Below are 14,509 nucleotides of genomic sequence, written 5' to 3'. Positions count from 1 at the left end.
AACTTTTTTAGAGCCGAATGAATTTTATTTCAAGTTCAAATAGGAAACAATGATTGGATATAACAGTTTATCATTTACAATAATATTATTTGGCATTAAAGGAAATATTGACTGCTGATGACGAAACTTGTGTGGAACATGTGTACTAGAATTTGAAATAATAAAAGTATTACTTATAGTTTTAATAATTTCAATATTTTTTTAAAATAAATGATTCTAATGAAATTGCTCGATAGATGTAACAATAAGATTAAAGTAGGATATTAAAATGATTCCGAAATAAAAAGGAAGGATGTGCTCATGTATCTGTACACTTTACTAATCGTTGTGTAATGCCACAGAATATTTAATATCACGAGTCCAAAGCACCTTCAGCAGGGTTTGTCATTTCCAAGAACAAGTGTATGCACCTTGCTAAAAATCATTTTCATTTGAATTATTGTAGATAATTTACTTGAAGAAATATCGCTGCATTTAATCAAATGCCACACACTAAATACTCAAGCTGCATTCTATTATAAATAGAGCTTGCACTTCTCAATAAATACACTGATTTAGAAGAACGAAAGTTGAATATGAACATGTCAATTGAGGAAGGACGAACTATAATGTAAAAATAGGGTGTGTCAATTTTATGGGTAAACTTAAAATTTTTAAAAAATTTAGAATGACTAGTGACAAAGTAATGCTGTTTTTAATCCTGAATCTGAAACTATCTTCAGAAATTAATTTGAGTGAGGTTTAGCTACTTCAAATCACAGATGAAAAAAGTGAAAATTAAGTAAGATTTAACTACAAACATATTCTTATACTGCTTAAAGTGAGACTTGCTCACATAAAAGCATGAAAATGAAAAATAAAATATGTGGAAATTAGTGTTCATTACATTCACATGAAAATGTGTGGAAATGTGTATTTATTACAAAATGAAAATATATGTAACTTCAGCAACAGATCTAGCCATATGTCATTTATGTAATAAATTTAATGCTAAAAAGCGACATCTTGTTTGCTCCTGTTGTGGTTCATAAGCTCAACAATTAAATTTTTTTTAATAATTTTAATAATTTTCGTATGTTTCTGTAATTTCAAATGAAATCCCAACTAGGTAAATAATGTATTATACAAAAGGTAGTGGTTAATTTGAAACCTGAGATTGTACCGTTTTGTCACTAGTCGTTTTTAAAATTAAAACATTAAAAAAATTGACACCCCCTAATGTAATAAGAACATCACTATATAATTGAAACATGTATTTAAAACGCACGACTAATTGGATATTTTATTGTTTCGTTACCTCGCGTGCATAGTTATCATTTTTAGAATTATCTCTTGAAACGAAATAACGTAAATATATTATTTCGAATGATATTTTATGCAACATTAATTCAACTGTGCTTGTGTTTGCCAATTTCAACTTCGGATCAGTACATAGCATTACTACATGTTAAATAAATTAATTAGCCATTCACGCCCCGTAACGTGTACATTACAATACATGTAATTATGCGTATGAGCAAATACCTATAGGCTTGCGCATTAAATATATAAACGATTTTTCATATTCTGTAGGAGTATGCGTAACATTACCCAGCAATTTTTTCCGATGCTTTGGACTTGATGGAGTCGAAGGCCACGAGGCCCGCTGCCGCAAATCCGGACATTTTCCAATTATTGGGGTTGCTCTAAGGCTGGAAATGGCTCCGCTGATAATCGGCAGCCCCTAAAGCAAATGATCCCTCTCAATCGTTGGAAATAAACGTTCTTCTTCGCTGCAGTGTATGGAACGAACATGTCTAAATTAGGGCTGGGATTATTTGTCGAATTTTTCGGTATTCGAATATTCGAATACTTCGGTTGCTCAATTATTTGGTGAATATAATTCGAATATCCAAGTATTCGAATACTATTCGAATATCCAAGTATTCGAATACTATTCGAATATCCAAGTATTCGAATACTATTCGAATATCCAAGGATTCAAATACTATTCGAATATTTAAGTATTCGAATACTGATGTATTCGAATAGTATGGTGTGAATTATAAATCGAGTTCTTTAGGTTCATTTGGCAGGGTGAAATCTTGTAAGCTAATTTTGACCCACTTCACACCATACTATTTGAATACATCAGTATTCGAGTACTTAAATATTCTAATAGTATTCGAATACTTGGGTATCCGAAGAATATTCGAGTACTTGGATATTCGAATTATATTCGTAAAATAATTGAGCAACTGAAGTATTGGAATATTCAAATAATAACATTCAAATACTCAAATATTCGAAGTTCATCCGTAGTATTCGAATACCCAAATATTCGAAGTTCATCCGTAGCATTCGAATACTCAAATATTCGAAGTTCATCCGTAGCATTCGAATACTCAAATATTCGAAGTTCATCCGTAGCATTCGAATACTTGTAAAGTATTCGAATATTAAATTATTCAAGTAGTCCCAGCCCTATTCTAAATGTCCGTCTCGAGAGTTACCTATACTTAGTCAATAGTGTAACACTGTAACACATTTTAGTTTTTCATTAGCCTAAAAATAGAATTTAATTAGTCTGATCCATTTATTCCTTAATCCTTTATCTACCCGAAAATCCCGTTCTAGGAGGAATAGTGTATGGCTGTACGCGAATGAAATTATTCTTTCAGGTTTACAGATATGAGATACGTGAAAATGATCACTGCCATAATCCTCACTTTCTCGATTATTTTAGCAGGGTTTTGGTTTAGGTGGCCAGGCATTTAAACCATCCCACGATTGACTGTACTTTCTCCTTTAAACGCCAACCACATCTATACAGGGACATTGGTTCTCTGTATCGAGACACAAGGGGAACTTCGTAGTAGGGGTGTTTATTTGGAGTGGTAGCCTCTCCATCCCTAATCCCCGAACTCTCTGGAGAACGTCTTCGGAGGGTAGGAAAATGCGAGAAGAAACTCGCCGCCTATCCCTGGGTCATATTTTTCACTTAAGCTTTTCGCCAAAACATAAACGCGATATTACGAGGGTTGTGGTGAGGCGTGAAGAGGATCGAACGTAAAGTCTCAATTACTAAAGCTTTTAGAATTGGGGAGCTTTACAATGCTGGAATTCTTAGAAACTCATCGAAACAAGCTACAGAACCATATGAAATTCTATAGGCACAATAGAATGCTATATACCTATTTCTAATAAACTTCCACCCTTCTATGGAAATGAAACAATTTTTCTGAGTGGCGTTTTTATTCTGTTTGATAGGTCAGATCGATCGTGGCCGGACAATTTGTCTGTACTCCGTTGAAGAGACCGAAACGACTTCTTCTTTCAACGGTAGGCGAAGCAAAAATTGTTGGCACATCAATACAGGGAGTCGATCACAAAGGGACGTATCGCGGGACAATGGCTCTCGGATATTAAAACGGCACGTGACAGACAAAAGACAGAAAATGCACAGCACGTGTGCTAACGAATTGGGGTGGAACAGCGAAGATGGGAGCGGCTGATTTCACTTAATGGACTCGTTGCACATCCTTATGGGGGATGCAGCACCCCCGAATTTTTAATGGCAAGTGGTAGAACAACCCTTCGGACGTGTTTTAACACATTTATATAACACATTTCAGCATTACTACCGTTAAAAGCTATTGATTTTTACAAATCTGTCAGATCTCTACCCCTACTTTAACAACAACGATTTATATAACAACCAAGTATATTTTACGGAATAAAAGGTCATATGGAATCTTAACAGACGTAACTGCGTAACTACTTTGTTAATAAAAATGTGAGTTAGCAATATTAAATTATTCAATATACCGAATATTTTCTTGGTCTATTTTAATGAGATGGTCAAAAGTTCGTTAAAGGAAATATATTAACGTATTTTCAGAAAGACAGTTAGAAGAGTTTCATTATACGCCGATGTTTTCAAGGATAAACAAGCTGTACCGGGTGAACTCAGAACTCAATGCGTTTCTCCAACAGATCAATACCAAAAACTGGCAGACACTTTTCTAATATCTTGGACATTTGTGCAACCAAAGCTTGAAAATGATCTCTTTCTACACTCCTGAGGAACCACCATTCTCCGAATTGCTCTCCGCAACTGTTCCTCGAACTCGTTCACTTTCACACGCGAGCAAATCGCACACGACAAAACCACTGAGAATCACATTTCATCATCCAAGGATGCGGGCGTTATCACTTCCGAACATTGGCGATTCAACGGAACCAGAGAAAATAAAGTCTCGTGAATAGCTCTGCCAGCGATCATTTTGCAAAAAGATCGTACCAACATTTATAATCACAGGTAATCACATCCCTAATCAATCATCGGCACGATACATTTCTTCATCGTTTAAGTACTTCATTGCTTCCACCATTCCAATAAAACTCTCGCAGGCGAGGAAGCAAATCCAGCTTCCGGACCACCGTTTCTACATTGTCGAAAAATGAAAATGGAAAAAACAACACGAAAGAACACGAAATTGCAAGAAATGAAAAAAGAATCGAGCGCACGACTCACCAATAATTAAGTCCAGATATAGTTATAAGCGGAGTGGGTAGCAGTAGCGCGCGGGGTACGCGACGAAGAACGTCGCCTGACGTCGTCGTCGACGGCGGTAGCGTTCGCGGCAGCGGCGGAGCACCGCAAACTTGGCTCCTGGTCACAGCGCGTCCGCGCAACCCAGCGTCACCGCGCCATTGGCTCAGTCATGCCGACGCATCGATATCACTGACCAATCGGGCCTGGTTGCAACAACCTTTAGATCGACCCCAGGCGGGGCTTTGCACCCCCGTACCAGAAGCTTGCAACAACAAAATGTTACGCAGGCATAGAAATCGTAACGGTATTAACGTTAACGTGCATTATCGAGGAATTGACGCTGACGAATGCGATCCCTAAACTCACGTATTTAAGGGCTAAACTTTGAGGCCCGATGCGTGAAGTGATGCGTCAATTAGTCACAGTGGCCTGGGTAGCCATTGCTTGGTTAATGATGTCTTTTAAGCCCAAGCAATGGCTGAAGTTGGATCTTACAGCGCTATTGGTGTCGTCCACTCTTAACTCTCATCTAGCTATGGATAGATCGCCGGAGAACCATTTACTTCAATCGTAAAGTAAGTAAATATTTAGTTTAGCAATAGCGCAACGAATTTTGACTTGGTTTTAAGCGAAAAAAATTCTACATCACAAGTTGACACAAAATTATGTCAATTATACGTTTGCAACGTTTAAATAACCAATTAATAATTAGTGTGGCCTCAACTAGCTACAGCTTATACAATAATAACGTCTGTTGGAACCTACGCATAAGTATACTATGTACCTATCCCAGACCTAGCCCAGATCTAACCCAGAGCTAACCCAGAGCTAACCTAGAGCTAACCCAGAGCTAACGCAGAGCTAACCCAGAGCTAACCCAGAGCTAACCCAGAGCTAACCCAGAGCTAACCCAGAGCTAACCCAGAGCTAACCCAGAGCTAACCCAGAGCTAACCCAGAGCTAACCCAGAGCTAACCCAGAGCTAACCCAGAGCTAACCCAGAGCTAACCCAGAGCTAACCCAGAGCTAACCCAGACCTACGGATAAGTATACCATATAATAAATTTAACGCTTGAATCAAGATAATGGGAAATATACAATTGGGAAATCTTAATATAGGTCTCGAGTGACCTAACTAACGGCTTCCACAATCCGTCAGCGGATAATACCGTACCCAGTTTTATGATAGAGCAGTGTATAACACAAGTGTACCTTCTAACTGATTTAATTCTTTGAACTGTGAGGTCCTGCGCCAATCAATTTTTTAAATCAACACCTGCTAAAGGAAAGATGGCGATATTAGTAAATGATACTTCTCAATACTGTTCTGTATTCTTCACTCGATTGATACTTATAAACGTAAGTATTCTAGTCGAAACCGCAATCATGCCAGTTGGGCTTAAAGGGTTAAGATTCGAATATTAAATAAACATCAGACAGGTACAGCCTTTATAATTAAATTGAACGTGTGCAATGCAGAGTTTCTTAAATTATAATGTTGGTTTGAATACGGTAGTGATGGACGAAGTTTTCCTTGTACGAAAACGCCACGAATTTTATCGAACGATATTTGCTTCTTAATAATTACGACAACGTGAAAATATGATATTCAATATTCTGCTAATGTATCAAAACTGCTAAATGCGGATAGCACATCAGGAAGGTAATATCATGGAAAAATTAATACAGTAAGATTTAAATTTTTCTTACAATTTGTAGGGACGACTGGAAACATAGAGTTAATAATAAATTATATAATAGATGGTATTCTCTCATCCTAAAGTGTATTCTCTCATCCTTCGTTTCAGTTAGCAATTGAAATTAAATTTAGATGTTTCGACTGTTCAACCCGCATTCTCTGCAGTGGTATTGTTCAGCATTCTAAATTTCGAAGGTTATTTATCACAGCGTTATAAAATAGCATGGAATATCAAATATCACACGAGTACAGATTCTAATATAATGATTAACGATTGATAATTGGTGTTTCTCCCGAACGTAGAAAGTCTGGTCTTAAACAGTCCTATTCTACTTACCGTGTTCCTTATTTTCGTGGATACAAAAATATAAAAAAAATATATATATATATACATAGTCAAAAATATATAGATTATACTTTTACCACTTTAATTATTTATCGAATATCCGCGTCAGCTAGGAATTCATACAGGAACGTGATCAAATTTTATAAAGCCCAATTATCCTTTGCATGGGTGTATCAAGTAAATCTTCTGAAGCATCACTATTAGGGCGGAGCGATACTATATAGGCGAAAAATTAAATTTGAATTTTCTTTTGATTAACCAAACACAACTGTAAAAATTTTTTGGAAAAATATTCATGTCTGCAGGTTCCTTTTTCTGCTAAAAGTGATTATATAATCATACTATATAGGCGAAATTTTAAATTTGAATTTTCATTTGGGCTGGGTGCGGGATAATTGTCTTTCGATTAACCAAACACAACTGTAAAATTTTTTTGGAAAAATATTCATGTCTGCAGGTTCCTTTTTCTCCTATAAATGATTATATAATCATATTATCATTTTTAGGAGAAAAAGGAACCTGCACACATGAATATTTTTCCAAATTTTTTTACAGTTATGTTTGGTTAATCAAAAGGCAACTATCCCGCCCTAATCACTATATCTGCATAAACACGGTTTACGTATTATTTATAATTAGAAGCGATATATCTTTTATTTTATCAACGACGATACATTCATAAATTCAGAAAAACGGAACATGAATAGTTTGAGCGATACAATTTGGAAATATAAATACATTATTCAAGTAAAACTGAACATATGTACAGTGTACATAAGCAGAAGCATAGAAATAATATCAAAATTTATCGTTGAAATTATTTTATGAGTCTTATTAACAGCTAACAAGTTTATTACATATCTCAATTACTTTATTTCTCAGTTATCGCTTGCAATTAATTTTTTAGCGATCATAAGTTTATAATCGTTGAATTTGTACAAGTAATTCTCAAGTAGTGTGTGTACAGTATCACGTATTTTTATCCAAGCAATTACTTATTAATATAATAACTTTATTCTTAAAAGAAGAATTATCTTTTTAGCATTTTTAGCATAAATCAGTCGTTCCCCACATACACAAGGTTTTATTGGGTATATTACTCGGTAGAAATAACAGTCATATGTTCTTATATTACCGTGAACCATCAATTGCTTGACTGCATGTATTGTAATGTCAAAGACATTTATTGTAACTGTTGAGCGTTAGTTTAATCGCTTTTCAAGACAGCGAAAGGAATATCTCTTTTTGCTGTTTCCTTTCAACATAAGTTATCAGTAATGAAAATATTATTGTTTATAATTCAAAATATGCATTTTATTAAATTAAAAATATATAATTAAAAATAAGCTTTTTAAAAGTAGTAAATGCATTTCATACTGAATGGGCATTACTTTCCCCCAAAGCATAAAATTATTTATATAATGGCGAATGATTCTCTACATCTACATCTAAAGTCAGATTTGGAGAAAAATTATTTGAAATATAAATTACAAAATATAATTTGATGTAATGAATTATTTGAATTATTTCGTGATATTTGTTGCAAAAATAATTTAGGAAATACAGTCGACTTTTGTAAAAAAAAGCAAAGAAATTATTTCCCTTCAATTTAGTATTTAAATCAACTACCATAAATAAGATAATCTAGATTTTTTTTACAATTATTTGAGTTACTTGAGAACTAGCTCCAAAAAGTATTTATTCAAATACAATAGAAAATCAATCTTTCGATTAGTAATAAAATTACAAACTAATTTAGGAACAGATTATTTACGTATTCAGGTAAATTAACATATGTATAACTATTTGAAAAAAAATGCTTGCTCAAATGAATTAATTTCTTATTCCATCAAGATTCTTTGAAATACTTTATTCGACTAATGCTAAAGTCTATTCGGTTTGTCAAAAAATTCACTCGGTTCGTAGGGAATTATCTCTGGCCGAAGCAGAAGGGATAAGAAAGTAGAATCAGGGATGCCGACGCGACGGCTTAAATCTTTCGCTAGCTGTTAGGAGCCGACTTGCATTGTTACAAACACAGAGTAACTGGGGTGGGTACCCTCTCCGGTGGTTGCCAGGAAATATCGATCTGGCCAGAGGGATAGATGCTGCTGCTCTCAATGGTTGCTGTACAATACTTTATCTCCTCTTTAGGACCGACACGCCCTGAATAACTCCGATTGCAAACTAATATTTTACTGACTATCATTTCGTCATCGTAAATAACCAGCAGGAATTATTCTTCGTTCAATAGCGACCCGTATTTTATTTCCCACAACGTCAACTGTAATAGGTTTATCGAAATCGGATGTACCTAAATTAAATGAATACATTAAGGAACCATTGAAATAGAAAATGTTTTATTTATTAATTTATTCATTCCTATAATATTGCGATGAAAATATGCTATCCCACTTACAAAGCTGCCACTGTCTTTGAAATCTGGTACAGTTTGACCTTGGAAAAATATTCCTTATTTTATCATTTATTCCCTTCAGACAGCCATTTTTCTACATAGACATATTCTCGTTACAATCATCCTTATGTTATTGCGGTTAATATAAAAAATCTATCACATTTTTAAATACGTTATTAAGACTGCAGTTAAGGAATTAATTAGTAAGTAACTCTATGCATATTTTTCTACAAAGTTATATAACTAATAAATATTCACGTTCTAACAAAATCATTTGATGGTCCACACTAGGTTTTAAATATTATGTTTATTTGATTTTATTCTCCCATGTGTATTCTGTTCCTCCATACGATTAATATTGATATTAACTTATATAAAAATGAGATGCGTGACTATAACGTACAAAAAACTATAGTATTTAAGTGTCATTTATTAATTGAAATAGTGAATAGCCCCAATTATTATTGTAAGTCCGGGAGAGTTCGACCACTTTTTGGAAAATAAATTGTTGCATCGTTGTTTTTCACGTTCTTGTCGTTTTGTGTAAATTAATGCAAAGCCCAAGCAATTTAGAGTATAGGTAAAGAGTACGATGGTTGGCCACTTAAGAGTGTCACATAAATATCGAATTATAAATGTGAATTTAGTAAATTTGAAATGGAAATCAATATAAATATGTACGAAAAACCCCTAATAATCTAAAAATAAATAAATAAAAAAAAATCGAGAATTTGTAAAAATATACAAAAAATGTATTGACTACGAAGAAATACAGTTATTGGCATGGTCATGACAGCAGTTGTCCTATAGTAGTTGTTCGACAATGATTGGCCGCTATTTGGCACATAACATAACCTAAAAGGAAATGTTATAATATAACTATACAATGTAACATACCTAATAGTACTTCTTTTTTTTATTTAATTGTACTATAATTACGTAAATGTTGAATCTTTTTTAAAAATAAATTTAAAATCTTTTTTTTAAATAATCTTTTTTAATCATTGGTTATAAAATAGTTGCCGGCAGCCCGGCCAATTATTGCTATTCAACATTATTCATACGACAGTTGTTGGCCCCCTGTAATGTTAAAAATATATGTATAATTTTAACAAATAAATAATATTTTTTATAAAGTTTTCACCTTTATTTATCAATATATACGATATATAGAATATGGGAGATATAGATATCACAAATACATTCAAATATTCGAAAACTTTCAACTGTACTCTTACAATTTTTTTAATGAATCGCTGTAATTTTCAAGCTGCAAAGCTGAGTCTCCTATCTGCTTTTAAACATAATCACAGTACATAATGAGTGGAGAAATATTGATTACATTCGAAACAAAAAAGTACAAGGAATATGAATATGTTCATTAAAAAAAGCATAGCACTGGTATTTCTTTGTATTTTTTCATTTCTCAAAATAGGGCCAATGACTGCCAGGTGGCCAACCACTGTACTCCCTACTATATAAATTATAGTGTGCAATAATTTCAAATATTTATTTTCATTTTCAACCAAAAGCATTGGCACTGCAACTGGTCGGTCTCACCCGCATGTAGGGGTGAGACTGTCCACCCACTACGGGTGAGACTGACCTTGAGAAATAACAAAAAGTGTAGCTTATAAAAAGTATAATACACGAGTAAATTAATTGATATTTTATTTCTTCTTTAGTTTTGCACATAAATCGCAAAAATTCTCGTACTTGGAGCATCTATCATGAAACCAACGGCTGCAGCGCATACATTTAACCCAATCGTCGCTTTTAGAGGTTTCAAAATAATTTTCTCCCCATCTCACACATTCGTTTTCGTCTCACTGTTCTAACGACATAAGTTTTTTGCGTTTCTTCTTAGGAATTGAAGGGTTCGTGTGTTTCTTTACATTTCTTCTGCCTTTCTGTGCCCTAATGTGTTCTGAACTACTCAGAATGGTTGCAAGCTGCATACCGCGTTTTCTGAGAACCACTTGTTTTTGGAATTGGTGAAATGTTAGGGTTGATTTAGGAATTCCAAATTTTCAACACATTCTATTGCTATGTTTAAGCAGTTGCCATTCCATTTAGCTCTCCTATCACTTTTTCCTTTATAAATCTTAGGCATTTCTTAATCTGTAACAATATTATTTAATACAGTAAACAGGACACATGTAGGTAGTGTTTAGAAAACGTTTCGATGTCAGTTACAAGAATAAGAAATAAAAAAATACGAACATGTTATGCCCCCCTCGACATCCTACAACTTTCGTCTGAAAGAATTTTTCGTACCATTCATATTTTTCGAGATAGTTACACTGTATATTTAACTAATGTGGCCGGATTGTCCCGCATTAAGGGGGTATACCCGTTTGAACCCTCGTAAAGTGTGTACATTTTGTGGATTTTTTTACAAGTCAACGGCTTGATGAAGATTTCCCGTTTTTTTACTATCTTTACATAGTATTATGAAGTATTTAAAAAAAAAGTTTCAGTTAAAAAACTATTGTTTTTCGGAAGTTATGCATACATATCCGAAAGTCTCTCGATTTTAAACGGCTAAACGGTGGGCCTAAAAACTCGCGCTACGTTCAACCAATTCACTTCCAATTTTGCATGCAGGATCGTAATAAGATTCCACATCGTCCAATGAGAGCTTTTTTTTATTCCAATTCACCGTTTATTATTTATAAAGAAAAAAGGTGGCCTTTTCTCTTAGAAAAATGTAACTTTACTTTTGATCTCTCACCATTTCTTTATTTTCCAAATTTTTCAAAATCGGCCCCGTTGGACGATAGCTATTGACATACTTTATAAGAAGATTTTATTGTTTTTTATTTCAGACCCGACATACCGCTGTTTTCAGGCCCACCGTTTAGCTGTCTAAAATCCAGATACTTTCGAATATGTATGCATAACTTCTGCAAAACAATAGTGTTTTAACTGAAACTTTTTTTTTAAGTAGTTCATAATGCTATGTAAACATAGCAAAAAAACGAGAAATCTTCATCAAGCCGTTGATTTGTAAAAAAATCCACAAAATGTACACATTTTCCGAGGGTTCAAACGAGGGTCTGACGAGGCGTTTTCGTCGCGTTATTTCGGATTTTTTTTACAAAGAACCCATCAATTTTATTATTATTTAGTTTATTGCTACATGTTTATTGATGTTTAAATTATCTTTACAAATTTTGTCAACAGAAAAAAATTAAAATCAAACGCAGTTGACAGCTTTAAAGTAATGGTGAAAAAAACATGGTGTCACGGTGCTCATGATTAGGCTCGTTCTAGTGATCTATAACAAAAAATGAAAAGAGATTCTTTATCTCTATGCCTGTGGCTATCGTCCCTACCAGAATGATAAAAAAAATATTGAAAATTAAGCAAATGGCGGCGGTTTGAAAATTAAGTTTCGATTTTCGCACAATCTTTCTACTTTAAAGGTCTGTGAAAGTTTAAAAACAAAATATTTTATCATAATTCTGGCAGGGGCGATAGCCACATGTGTGCTGATAATATATGCAAAACTTGGACTGAGTTGGTCCAGCCGATCTTGAAATATCATGGTCACCGATTTTTAGACAGAAAAATTAATTAGACAGAAAGATGACCTAGGAGAGTAATGGCCTCCTTGTAACCAAATGGTCGATTTTTGTGTGTTTAAAAGACACAGAAACACACCCCCCCCCTCCTCACCACCACCCCCAGAAAGAACAGTCCGCCGAAACTTTGCCGAAATACACTTGCAGGAACAACACTGTTATGCGTCGCCCGTCCCGCTCAGTGAGCGCGCCATATACCTACCTATTCTGCACCCTGTAACTCTGCAAATATTACGAATTGGAAAAAAATCCTTTTGCACACGTATTACCCATATAATGTACCTGTAGATAATGCAAAAAAAATCGATTTTTTTTGCCCGCCAAACCAGAAAACCCCCTTAACGTGGTCGGACTATCCCGCATTAACGTGGGCGGACTATCCCATAATCAAAGGAGTGATCGACCACCTTATCAAAAAAAATTAAAAACGAATACATACTTATTGTTGGTGTTACACTGTATTTTTATGCATATTATATCCTCCAATATCGGAAGAGTGTAAATAAACTTACCTGTTTGTCAAATATCACCAACACTGTAACTTGGTCTGAAAACGTTCAGCCTCGCATAAAGTCTTAACTGTGTCTTATAATTCAAATACGGATTTGTGACAATGGTCAATGTGAGCTAAACAACAAGCGCGTTAATTTGTTTCGTGTCAGTGACACACAGCGCCCTATCTTGCATCAGTCTTAAGGTACGTGTCCACTTGAGAGAACTCGCGCAAGTTATTCTCGATAGTTGCTCTTAAATTGTGTGTCCACTTGAGAGCAATTTCGAAAATTTTTACTCTATGGTAGGCGATAGAAAACTCGCCGAGAGCTTACTATCCGATAGAACTCTCAGAACCGTGTCCACTAGAAATTGGTTTGCGCCTACTCTCTGCAGTTTCTTTTAAGCTACGAACGAAGCTTTGATTATTGCTTATAATATTTTAAAAAAGAGAAAGAAGCAACGTGGAAAGAGAAATAGCAAATATATTTTGAGTTGGTTACAGTAAATGGCGTACATAAAATGTGTCTCGCCACTCGGCTCAACGCAGACTGCCTCGGCCGCGCAGTTCTCCGGCTAACCGCCTAACAGCACTTCTCTGGCAACGCCCTGCCTCGCAACACTTATCTGGCAACGCCGTGTCTGCCGCGACGCGAGCCTACTGCATAACCCAGAAGACCTACTCTCGCGACAGCACTCTCGCAGAATACGAACGTGGTTCGTATTTCGGAAGCAACTGTCGGATAGTAATATTATTATGTATCCAGTCGAGAGCAAGTTACAACGCGTCCGCTGTCTGAGAGTTGAACGTCGCTCTCCGACAGTCACTCTCGGATGTAGCGTCCACTTGCGAGAAATACTCTCGAGAGCTTCTCGCGCGAGTTTTACTCTCAAGTGGACACGTACCTTCAAACTATCAACACTGGCCGGACTCTCCCGGTGGTCGATCTATACCGGACTTACTCTACATAAAAAGAAGATAACTTATATTTATATATAAATATTAATTAAAAATAAATTATAAAATTCTATAGGGTCTTCTCGTCCCATACAAAAATCTAAGCATTTTTACTTAGAATTTAAATTAACAATTTAAATCAGAGACAGTAAATATTTCATCAACTCGTTCATACAAGCCTTCAATAAAAAGACAAATTATTTTGCTACCTTTGTACAGTCAAAATACTGCAGCCAGTTAAATAATTCATTGAGCAGAGCGGACTTTAAATCATAAAACAAAAAGACATGTTTTTGATAAACAGGTGAATATTTTTAACTTGCTGAGTTCCTTTAATTTATTATTCAATTTAAAATAAATTTACTAAAATTACTACTAATTACATCATTATACCTCTATATTAATCATTAATACAAATTTTATTTTTAAAAACTTATATTTAATTAAATTTTTTTATTTATTCCAATGAATTAT

At 34.6% G+C, this 14,509-nt stretch overlaps 1 protein-coding gene and 1 long non-coding RNA gene across 2 annotated transcripts in view; both read right to left on the bottom strand.

Moving 5' to 3' along the window:
• Positions 1–4,652, bottom strand: part of Vglut (Vesicular glutamate transporter) — a 44,201-nt gene extending 39,549 nt beyond the window's left edge. The window contains exons 1-2 of the mRNA XM_076814075.1: positions 4,517–4,652; positions 1,591–1,723 (exon numbers count right to left, since the gene is read on the bottom strand). Of these exons, the coding sequence (XP_076670190.1) occupies positions 1,591–1,664 (74 nt within the window). The 5' untranslated portion in view covers positions 1,665–1,723; positions 4,517–4,652. The remainder of the gene's footprint in view (positions 1–1,590; positions 1,724–4,516) is intronic.
• Positions 1–14,509, bottom strand: part of LOC143369815 (uncharacterized) — a 230,457-nt gene that overhangs the window by 214,849 nt on the left and 1,099 nt on the right. The gene's annotated exons all lie outside the window — the stretch shown is intronic.

Source organism: Andrena cerasifolii, chromosome 6, assembly GCF_050908995.1.
Source record: "Andrena cerasifolii isolate SP2316 chromosome 6, iyAndCera1_principal, whole genome shotgun sequence".
Lineage (NCBI taxonomy): Eukaryota > Metazoa > Arthropoda > Insecta > Hymenoptera > Andrenidae > Andrena > Andrena cerasifolii.
This window is presented reverse-complemented; position numbering and strand designations above follow the sequence as displayed.